General features: G+C 38.7%; 1 protein-coding gene across 15 annotated transcripts in view; it reads right to left on the bottom strand.

Moving 5' to 3' along the window:
• Positions 1–12,271, bottom strand: part of rims1b (regulating synaptic membrane exocytosis 1b) — an 89,459-nt gene that overhangs the window by 55,534 nt on the left and 21,654 nt on the right. For all 15 annotated transcript variants that reach the window (XM_086081841.1, XM_086081844.1, XM_086081842.1 and 12 more), the window contains exon 3: positions 5,228–5,248. In XM_086081841.1, the coding sequence (XP_085937967.1) occupies positions 5,228–5,248 (21 nt within the window). The remainder of the gene's footprint in view (positions 1–5,227; positions 5,249–12,271) is intronic.

Below are 12,271 nucleotides of genomic sequence, written 5' to 3'. Positions count from 1 at the left end.
GTTTTTGAAATGTTCAAGTCCAAATTATTGTTGTAACACCATTGTGTCAAGTGCTGGATCTCTTCTCTGTAGGTTGTCTCGTTGCTGTTGTGGATCAGTCCTACCACAGCTGTGTCGTCAGCAAATTTAACGAGTCAGTCATAGGTGAAGAGGGAATAGAGGAAAGGGCTGAGGACACACCCCTGTGGCGTTCCGGTGCTGAGAGTTAGGATGGATGAGGTGTATATTCCCATCCTGACCCCTTGTGGCCTTTCCCTTAAAAAGTCCAGTACCCATGTGTACAGAGAGCTGCCGAGCTGCCTGCTGAGTAAAAATACCTTCATATTATAAAATATGGGTAAATGCAAGTTGGGCTGTCATTATTGAATCATTTTAGAATCGGTTACCCAAACGACTCTTGCATACATACATATACAAAAAAGTAGGCAGTAGGTGAGGATAACAATCTGTATACAATACACAAGTAAGAAAAAACACTACGTTGCCTGTATTTCATTCAACATGAAAAACAGACCTTATTAACACACTGAATAATAACTAAATTCTATTTTTCTCAGTCGAAAGCAGGTCAATGTGCAAAGTAAGTATAGGCATTAGTGTTGTTCCGATACCGTTACTGCTATATGGAGAGGCCCAGATACTGCATTAAAAGAGTGGTATTGGTATCGGCAAGTACTGAAGTAACATGCCAATACTATTATTTCTGACACTAATATAGGACTTTGGATGCAGCATCTTGTGCTTTGCTCGTGCACGACATTCACTGATGTGTGACGTGTTCACTGAATGCCGAGCCAAGATATCGTATTGGCCCTTAAATGCACTGAACCAATGGCAGGACAGCTTTTTCATGTTGAGAAAAAACTACAACTAGGTATTGGTACAGTGTCGGTATCGGTCGATACTGCAAAATTGGGTATCGGAATTGATATCGGGGGCAAAAAAACAGTATCGGAACCACACTAATAGGCATGAGATAATATTAATTCGAAAATCGGCATGCCACCCAAATTGAGTTAGCAATTAACGAGGTCGTTTACCTGCTGTTTGAGTAGACGCATCTGTGACTAAAGCCAAACTGTGGCAGGCTTGTTACTTTCTGGACCTAGATTTCCCATCTCTGCTTATATGTCATATGGCAATCGGTCGGGGTGGCAATAAGTCTCACAATCACCAATTACTATGGTGTCCCACAGGTCAAAACCCTTTTGATTCCAGGTTCTGGCTTTCCTGGGTGGAGTTTGCATATTCTCCCCGTGCCTGAGTGGGTTTTCGCAGGGTACTCGGTTTCCTTCCACATTCCAAAAAAACATGCATGTTATTTGCAGAAATTAATTATCTCTAGATGTGAGTGTGAATAGTTGTCTATGTGTGCCTTGCGATTGGCTGGCAACCAATTCAGGGTGTACCCTGCCTACTGCCCAAAAACAGCTGGGATCGGCTCCAGCACCCCAGCGACTCTTGTGAGGAATAAGTGGTTCCGAAAATGGATGGAATGTGTTTTGCACAAAAAATAATACTGCATGTATTGCTACCAACAGTAAATATGTGCTTGCCATTTGAAACAACCTTTCAGTTATACAGACAGTGCAAATCATTTGGGCTGCAGCTATCGAAGATCTTTACAATCGATTACTCCATTGATTATCCCATTAATTAAATGAGTAACTGGATAAAAAATAATGTTGCGTTAACAGCAAAATGTATATGTGTGGTGCAGGTATTAGTGTTGTCCCCTTGGGGTTACTCTCATGCATCTGTGACTTTTAAGTGTGTGTGGCTTTAAAACAGGGGTGTCAAACATATGGCCAGCGGGCCATAACTGGCCAGTCAGAGTGTCCAAGCTGGCTCGTGAGAAAAGAACACAAACTGCAATTTTTCTTTAAAAAAAAACAAAAAACATTGTTGCTAATTTTGTTAACTGGAGAGCACACTGACGTGAAATGCTTAGTACCTGGCGATTCGATCCATATCACAATTCTTAGGTCACGTTTCAATACCGATTAATCCCGATACAAATTTATAAATTGATTATTGTGATTTTTTTTACAAAAATTTTGAAAATACTAATCAGTAAACTTGTACACGTACACTGTAAAATTTGTATGAAAATGTATTTATTTATCGTAAACTTCAGCCTTATAACTGTGATTCACTGTATTTAGCAAACAGGTTCAATCTGTTTCATGTCTGAACAGCATTGAAATAAAATATTAAGGAGTATTGTTCCATTAATATAACATTCCTCCATGTTAGGTGTGAGCCCTAACCTTAAGTAAGATATTTTGCTGAATATATCAATCCAAAATTGATGTTTAAACATCGATTCAGCCGCATATTGAATCAATATGAGACTTATCTAATTATCTATTTATATAATTATTTATAAAGTACATTTATAATTTATAATAATATTTTCAATATTCAGAAATGTTGCTGTTACTCAGAATTTGATTCAAATATCCGCTCATTAATGTTACAAAATTGTATACTAATTTGCACTACGGTAATAATAAACGGGAAGAGTTTCAGAATCTAATTGTAATTATTTGCACAACACCCTTCCCCCAAAAAACAAAACAACAACAACCCAAAAAAAAAGAAATATTTTGGTCTCAACAATAGCATATTACTGGCCCCTGAATTAAAATGAGTTTGACACCCCTGCTTTAAAAGGTGCTGCCTAACCCAGTGACATGGGAGTCAGCAAATGAGGGTTTAGAGTTGGCTGTCGTAAGGTCAGGTTAGCGGGTGGCTGTTATTTGGTTAATAGCCAGTCTGTGTTAGGTGAGTGATTGCCTATGTGTCTATTTTGTTATCTTTTATTCAATAATGTGATTGAAAGAACTATCCTTGACCACCTGTGTGGAGGTATTACAACACATTCTAACTAGTGATAGGCTATATCAAAATAGCTAACCACACAAAATAGCTTGTGTTGGTGAGATGCGATGTTGTGGTACATGAGTTAGTTCCGTTTTGCACTTTATCTTACATTTTAAGAGTGAAACAATTTCAGACTTTGGACATTTTCTCTCTTTTACTGACTTTTTCCTCCTGGCTCCCCCACCGTAGCATCAACTTATTTTTCCAGAGTGATGCCGGTAACATGTTACTAGGTCACACATTACTCAGATATGGCCACTTGTTATGGTACATAGTAATCTAACATGCTACTATTTCCAAACTAGTGATAGTAATCAAACTAGTAATCAGATTTCAATTACATGTCAAAAGGACCATGTGTTACTATTTGAGACATAGATGACGAGGTGGCAAAAGTTTAATTGAAAAGTGCCATCCTTCAGACAAGGCAATTGAACAGAGTCAACTCCAGGTTCAGAAGGGAGTAACATGAGGCAACACATATTATTCAGTCACAATTTGCAAGCACATGCAACAAAACTAATAGTCACCGGCTAATAAAAAATAAAGGGGGTAAAACACACCCTATTTTTAGCTGAAAGGCATATAACAAACAACTGCACTTAATGGAACATTACTATTACATGACTAAATATTTACAACCTGAACTGTGTGCCATTGAGGGACGCTGTCAACTGTGCCATCCCATCTAGGGACGTGACGTCAGTCATGTTTCGGCCCGTAAACACTACTGTACTCATACTAACAACGAAGGAAGGAGAGAGATTCACGTTTTCAAGGTATAAATACAGGCACTATTTTGAGTTTGTGTCAGCTAAAGATGAAAATAATAAGGCTGGCTGTACACTTTTTAGTGTTGACAAAGTGGTATTTAGCTTCAAAAACACTATGTCAAATGTGAAGAAATATTTGGGCCCTATTTCTGTGTCCAACACAAGTCTAGCGCAAATCGTAGTCTAACTGTGCACATGGGTGGAGTTTTTTCTCGTTTGGTATTTTCGTAGATGCGCCTTTGGGAGGGAATGCATAACATTGCCATCCAAAGGAAGCAGCTCCCCTATTCCCTTTAAATTTAGTGCAGAAAGAGGTGCACGGTCTACATGACAGAAGGACTCGATAGTCCATCTGAGAGATCGGCGCAAAGCACAATTATATGGTACTATGTACCATAACAAATTATAAGATAAAATTAAAAAATACATATAAAATTATAAGGAACTGCAATAAGGTCTCCACTTGAAGATAATACAAAGTTGGCTACTGTGGAGTGGGCACTTGAAGACTGTCTTCTATCTCCAATCGAAAGTGTGTGTTTGCTAATCAAAATTAATTCTAATGTTAGTTAAAAATTGTACAAATACTCGGAATTTCATTGTCACAACAGGAAATATTCTCTGATTTCTTTCTGTAGTCCTCCCTGAAAACAGACTGACTTATAATAAACATTTTTGCCAATTGTATGATATTTCATGAACCAAACCAGTAACTGAGTGATACCGTAATTCATTTATATTTGTGCATTTTCTGCTCTGTGAATGTAAAATAATGTTCTCTTTTGGAATAAAGGGAAATTAAACTTTTAAATTAAATTTAACTTTTTTAAAATTTTCATTGATTAAATGACAGGATAATCAACCGATTACGCGATTCTTAAAATAATCACTCATTGCAGGCCTAAGATTTTATAACACAAAAAATGTATTTATGTCAGTTGAAGTCTGGAAAGACTAGGATGGAATTACTAGCCCATTACAAAAAGTTTACTTGCAGCAAGCAGTGGCTGACAAGTGGAGACAAAAAAAGGCTTTGCTAATGTGAACATTATGCTCTTACAGTATGGGGAGAGATTTGTCTCAAACCAACGCATATTTTCAAGGGTGATTTGTTCTAAAACGGCAACGTGCAGTATCTGGGTTATAATATAAACGGTCCAGTTCAAATCAGAACTAGTTTCAATAACAAGCAGGGAAAGCATGCACAGGCATGATTGTACATAATGCTTTTATATAAAAGTTTAGTTTTACATGCCAGCTAAATGCCCAACTGAGTATTTTAAAAGATGTATACATATATTTAATCGAAATTCCACACTGGCACCGTCATGCCTGTGGTCATTGGAAGGGTCAGGATTTGTCAAAAGGGTCATTAGCCCTGTAGATATCCTGTCATTACTCATGCTCACTTTGCCAGTTGACTTTGAGGGTCTGCATTCATTCTCAGAATGATCTATCAGACAATTGGACTGGATTCTTATCCTCACATCTGCGAATGAATACAGAGCCAAAAGTGGAGGTGGAAGGGGAGAACTCATGCAGCAAATCCATCACCCAGGAAGCCTTACCCTGTCCTTTACTATGATACACTTTGCAGGAGGAAGAGACAGACAATAAACGTAGTATTAGTCATGGGTTAAACCTTCGGATCGTGAGTGCAAGAGACTTCACTCCTGACAATTCCACAGTGACAAAACTATATGCAGTGACATTATAGAGTAAAGCAACTGTACACATTGCAACCCCCCCCCCCCCCACTCTCACACACACACACACACACACACACACACAAACACACCTCTTGGCTTTGCTACTGTTTTTCAATAAGGATCCACCTTTGAAGAGTAAAAATCAAAATTGTATCCTGTGCTCTTGGTCTAGATTTAATGCGGCCAGCGGTTTCACTTTGGAGTGGCAAAAACATCACAGTCACATCACACAGAGAACACAAAAAAAAGATGCTAACCACTTTGTCCTCCTTTGTGGCATGCAGTCCGGGTTGCAGTGAGAATTGGGAGAAGTGAGTAGGGAAGTGGAGCAAGAGAAAAAAGGTGGAATCCAATAAACATGAAAAGAAAGGAAATAATTTGTGATGATGTAGTGGACAGAAATGGGGAGAAAAAGAAAAAGGGAGAGAAAAGGTGTTGCAAACATTTGTTAATTACATTCTGCAGAATACAGATGCCTTGACATTTAGTGAAAGACAGATGCAAGTGGATGTTATGTATGAATATGAACATTGACAGGAATGGCTGCAGTTACGTATGCTTGTCATGACCTTGGGCTGGGCAAATAATCAATCAAATCAATAGATCTGAGTTTATTTGTCATGATAAATTGTTTTTACCTATTTTATTTGATGTCTTCCGTAGTTCTAAGACAACTTCTACAAAAAACATGGCTGCGAACTGAGTGGCGCTAGTTCACAAAAGCATTGCAAATCTTGTTAATTACCAACTCTAGCAACTATTTTTCAATAACACGATTGCCAAAGGCAAGGTTTGCATTCATGTTGCCAAAGCTGATTATGATGCTTCCCCAAACTTTTGACCTGAGGTATAAGCTTCCAACCTACTACTATTTCAATATAAATTGGTCCGTACCAAAAGAAGTACCGACTTCGGTACCCATCTATATGTAGGCAGCCTACCAGGAATTAAACAGGGAGGCTTTTTCTGTTGGTTTAGAAGAGAAGTATACAAGGCAAGCTGCAGTTGTGCTTAAAGGGGAAGTCAACCTACAGTTTTTGTTGTTATTGCCAATAATACGTTCTATGCAGCCCCGCTAGTCTAAATATGGTATTTTGGTCAATATTGCGGTAGTGGAGTATTAGTTAAGCAGCAATATCCAGCAGTTTTTATCCATCTTAGGGGGGCGGCCATTTTGCCACTTGCTGTCGAGTAAAAATTACATCACAGTTGTTAAGCAACTGTGATGTCATCTTCAGTTTCTATCCCCGCTCTCCCCAAGTCATGTGTCGTTGTGCAAGGCATTTCACACACATTGCTTCCAGTGCTACCCACACTGGTGTGTGAATGGTGCAAATGTTTGGTGGTGGTCGGAGTACACTGGCAGCCACGCTTTCGTCTTCCCAGGGCAGCTGTGGCTACTAAAGTAGTTTACCACCACCAGTGTGAATGTGTGCGTGCATGAGTAATGTATCCATTCCATTGTAAAGCGTCTTTGAGTGTCTAGAAAAGCGCTATATAAATCCAATGCATTATTATTATTATTGTTTATTAATCAAAATGTATTTGTATTTTGTATAGCTACATTACACAATTGCAGTACTTGTGTCAGTTGCTCCAAGTACTCACTGAAGGCCCATGTACCAAATGCACGGCCCGCAACTAGTAAAGACGATGGGCCTTGATTTACGACGTAAGATCTGCTCAATTACGTGTACACTCAACAAATTGTACATTTGGTCAGCTTGGTGCACGTGTTCTGCCAAGGTTGCACTAAGACTACAGAGTTCTATGAACTGTGGCCATTTCTTACAGCAACCATTTTAGTCTCATTTTATTATCCCTTTGTGTTTGTTAGACAAGGTATTTCATTTTCGTAAACAGGTTTCATGGATTCCTTGCGTGCCAGGTAAATCCCTTAAGGATGGATCACACCACATGCGTTCTTTGCTGTGACATTATCGTCGGAGACATACAACTGTATATTGTTGCATGTGCCTCCACCAGCAGACTGTTACAACTCTCTGTTGCTTCCTTCTTTGTCGAGCTGGGCTGTCACGACGATTGTTCACCTCTACATAGCGGTGGAGCACTTGTGGTGCGTGGCCAACCTGAAAATAAAAGCCTAACAATTTTATTTTGAAGTTGGCCCTCGGCGTGATGTAGTGGTGGGTGTTGTGAACAATTATTGTGGCGGCCGGCTTGACCTTGACTTTTTTTGTGCTTGAAAACACGCAATTTCGAAACAGCATCTTCCTCATTGGAAGGAGAATATCTCACTTGAGGCCTATTTGATCGTGTTGCTGCCCAAAAAATGCGGCATCATCTGTTCAGGATCAAAGCAAGAAGCATTTGCATAGGCATTACACTGGGAAAAAGATTGTATTTATTTATTTTTTAAGCTGATTAAAACTAAAATTGGCATGCTGGTTCCAAAACTGCAGTCTGTTTTTTTCTAGCACGTCAAGTTTTTTCCCCCTCCACAGCTTACCCTCCAGATAACAAAAATTCCACTGATTAGCTGTAGTAAGACTGTAGTAAAAAGAGCCGATTATGATTGGACTCATCTACAGCTACGTGGCAACTTGTTTGTGCAGTCACAATTGAGACCGTGCGGTGAGAGGCATGTGCGGCTCCCAATAGGTCAGTACTATCAATATCTGCAAATAGAAAGCCATCAGAGGAGGAATTAAGAGGATTAGTGCTGGCTTTTCTCTTAACCTTGTAACCATGGGCATACCGTTCAAGTTCTATTTCGTTTTATGCTGTTGTTGTTGTTGTTGTTAAAGCTTGTAATTATTCCATTGTATGTTTTCCGATATTTACATACATACATATTTATTTCATATTTTTAAAGAAAACTACAGCTCAAATACCTGACGTGATAGAGAGAAACTGAGATCAGTTTTGGATTTTGCACTCAAAAATGAGTTAAAAACAGTTGTCAGACCTAAATCAACAAAAATTGTGTTCCCCAGTCTTACTAATAGCCTACTAATTGTACCCTACCCAGGTTATCCAGCCACGTGTTTGGTAAGTATGGCAGCACATAGTACATAAAAAAACCAACTCTTTTTCAAATCAGTCATATGGAAACTAAACATATACAAATTCATTACAACAGAAAAAGTAACTTTCAATGCTGTAAAGATAAAGAAAAAAAAATCACCATTAAAAAAGCGCAGCATTCCTAAAAGCTTTTTGCAAGGAAATGCAGAGTTGAAAGGAGTTTTGTCATAGGCAATATAGCATGACTCATTCTTGTGTGTGACTGGTTTTAATTTAGTCCTTGATTATTTAGAGCAGGGATGACCAACTCCGGTCCTCGAGGGCCCCTATCCTGCACGTTTTAGATGTTTCCCTCCTCCAATACACCTGATTCAAATAATCTCAGTTCTGGATTGTTATCAGGCTTCTGCAGACCTTGATCAGCTGACCATTTCAATCAGGTGTGTTGGAGGAGGGAACCATCCAAAGCATGCAGGATAGCGGCCCTCGAGGAGTGGAATTGGTACCCTTGTTTTAGAAACTCTAAAACTGTACTTTTCCCCCTGACATTTCAAATATGTTTACGTGTGTAAAAGATCAGTTCTTCTCTTCCACTGCCTCTTATTTTTCCTGCATCTCCTCCTCAGGACAATCGCCGCAGTCATCTTTACGCACAGCAGTGCCCATTTGCACCTGCCATTCAGACGTGGGTTTTCAAGACGTAAAAGCAGCCATGCAATTCATAACAGGTTTGATCTATCATGTTGCATGTGCAAATGTATTGTACTATATACTTTATTGTGCCCAGAATGTGCAAAATAAACTATGCATCAATTTTGCTCATTGGGCAGTTGCAATCCTGGGTTGAATCTCAGGATTCCACATTTCTTTGTGTGAGCAATCAAGTTGTACTTTCAAACCTTTAGTATATTAGGAATCATACAAATTAGCCATTCAAATTCATTGTTAAAACTGTTTTCTTGTTTTATTCATTGGCTGCATTTCAAACATTCTTGTCTCATCAATTCACTGGCATGTAATAGAATGCCCGTTATAAAAGTTCTATCAAAAACTTCACCAACAAAGACTACTATATTTATCTTCTAATCTGACCACTCTCAGTGTGAGTCAAGGCTAGCTGGGTTCGTTGGATCCTGAGCAGATTGGGCACCAGCAGGCATAGGGTAACAGTCTCATGGCCAACTACACCCAGGAGGAGCCCTCTCTCTTGGTTTGGAGGAAAGCCCAGAGATTGAATGGAAGAAGTGGGTCTTAAAATAGCACATGTATGATGGAAGGATTGATGCACCGCTGATTCATCAGAACAGTAAACATGTTATCTTGAATCTTGAATGTTGTGTTTTAATGCATACATGACGAACATTATAAAAGGCTATGGAAACAATAATAAAAGTGTTGTTTATTTCTTCTGAGCCATTTCATGAGCCCATTTTGATCATAAAAAAACTATAAGAATACTGAAGTTCAGACCACTGTAATTATTTTCCCTCCTACATTGACGTTTGCATGATGTGTGGAAGACAAACAAATTGAGTGTGATGAGGTGTGGTTGAATTTGTTCTGTCAATAGTTATATATTCAGGAGGCTGTTCATCTCTCCAATAGAAGATGATTTGATATGTATCTCAATACATGGAGCAAGATATGATCCAAGAATGGTAAATTTTCAACTGGAACAATTTGATTTTGTTCGATTCAGCTGGATTATCATTTAATTTGATATGGTACGGCAGTAGCTGTTATCATGTTTATTAATATGTAGCAACATATAAAAAACACTTCAAAGTCTAAACTATTCACATTAGTTAAATTAAAAGAAACAACAAATCATCAGCAACATCAAACCGATGTATTCCAATTTATACCTGATTTACATCTCTCACAAAAGACGATTTAACATATATCAATAAATGGGGTGCGGTAAGATTAAGGGACGGTAGATTTTAAAACAATTTGATTTGGTTAAAGCAAAAGAATTTTCAAATTCAAATCGGCTGTCGTTACACAACTAATTAGGGCTGGGCGATATGGCCAAAAAATAAAATCTAAATTGTTTTCAGTCATTCAGGACGATTACGATTGTAATCAATTTTAATCTAACCTTACAAACAATTATTTCAAGGATTCATTTATTTAAAAATAATTCCTCTGCCAAATGTTCAAACAGCAATAATGTATGCTGATTTTTAATCAGTTTTAACATAAACTTAACATTCATAGTTTGTGCTTAAATGCCACAATTAAAGTAGCAATTGTAAACATGTCTTGTAAACCACCCATCCAGCATTCAGCCACTTGTGCAAAAATTACAACTCACAAAAACATTTGGGTGTAACAGAACATAAGAGCAACAGCTTTTAATAATCCAGAAGACACAACTCGATTTAACGATTTTGCAAATTTTCAACGATTCGATTTTTAAAATGCTGATGTATCGAATTCATTTGATTTATTGCCCAGCCCTACAACTAATATTCACGTATTTCTAGTTATAAAGTCAGATTCAATGAAACTATTAACTGTCATTTTAATTACACAGAATATATTCAAAAAAGCAACATCAAATCTAATCCAAACTGGATTGATATCCAAAAATGTTAACGTCCGTCCAAATAAGATTTAAAACACCTGTGAATCTGGCACATTATATCCTACCAGTTTCATCAGGGTTAAATGAACATCGACAGCCCTCTTTTGAATATTATATAAATATCTATGTCTGTATTTTTTTTCTTTTTTTTATTGTTTTTATAAAAATGTGCAGCCATCACTCTCATATTACTGTGTTTTTGTTTGCGTGTGGGATTATCCACTGCCTTACATGCTTGCATGATGGGAAAATGTAAGACACAGAAAAACGCTGATGTGATACACTAAAGCAGAGGTGAGCAATTTCGGTCCTCGAGGACCGGAGTGCAGGTTTTGGAGGTTTCTCACTTCCAACACAAGCTGATTCCAATCAACAGGATCATTATCAGGCTTATGACGAGCTTGCTGATGAGCTGATCATATATCAGCTGTGTTGGAGAAAGGCAACATACAAAACCTGCAGGACTCCGGCCCTCGATGCCCACCTCTGCACTAAAGCCTCGTTTCCATCGCCGGTATCTACTCTTCTCTACTCTACTCTACTCTGCAAAAGCCCCGTTTCCACCAACAAATCTACCAGGCTCTACTCTACTCTACTCTACTCTACTTGCTTTTCTGGTACCTGCTTCTTTGCGGTTCTAAAAAAAAAGTAGCCCAGTTCCAAAATGTGACGTAATTTTGGAGGCCAATGATTGGTTCGAGACATATCGTCATCAATGTGCCGCTGCGCAAACCACCACCCCGGGAAAACAGCTGCCATTCATGATGAAGAGAGGACAACAAACAGATTAATGCTTGGACTTTTGAGGAGGTGCAAACCTTTTTAACATTATTGAATGCAGTCTTCTCGTTGCTGCAATATTCATTCAATGTCCTCAGACTGAAATAAACAGGCACAGGCCAACCACCGGGTACAAAAAAAATATCTGAGCTCTCCATTGTTTTTGCCTGTGTGTGCAGTGCACGCTAGCTGCGGTCGCTTTAGCATGACATCACTGGCGAAGTGAGGAGGGGCTCCCGGGTGGTGGCCGTGGCAGTGGAGACGCACTACTTTTTGCCGTAGAGCCAAGTAGAGTAGAGTAGAGTAGAGTAGAGTAGAGTAGGGTAGATACCGTCGGTGGAAACGAGGCTTAAGATGTGAGCTTTTGCATTCAAGTGAAGTTCAGTGTTTGTTTGTTTTTAATCACTCCACATTACACCCTTCCAAAAAACAAATGAGTCTAAGGGCCAACAGTTGTAGTGATCCCAAGACATTCTTCCAACACCCTTTGGTCTCCCAAAGTGTGACCAGGAAACAAAGAAGCAGATGATAAACTCATGGCTGTA

This window comes from Leptonotus elevatus, chromosome 8 (genome assembly GCF_054856555.1).
Source record: "Leptonotus elevatus isolate MCC_2025b chromosome 8, RoL_Lele_1.0, whole genome shotgun sequence".
Classification (NCBI taxonomy): Eukaryota; Metazoa; Chordata; class Actinopteri; order Syngnathiformes; family Syngnathidae; genus Leptonotus; species Leptonotus elevatus.
This window is presented reverse-complemented; position numbering and strand designations above follow the sequence as displayed.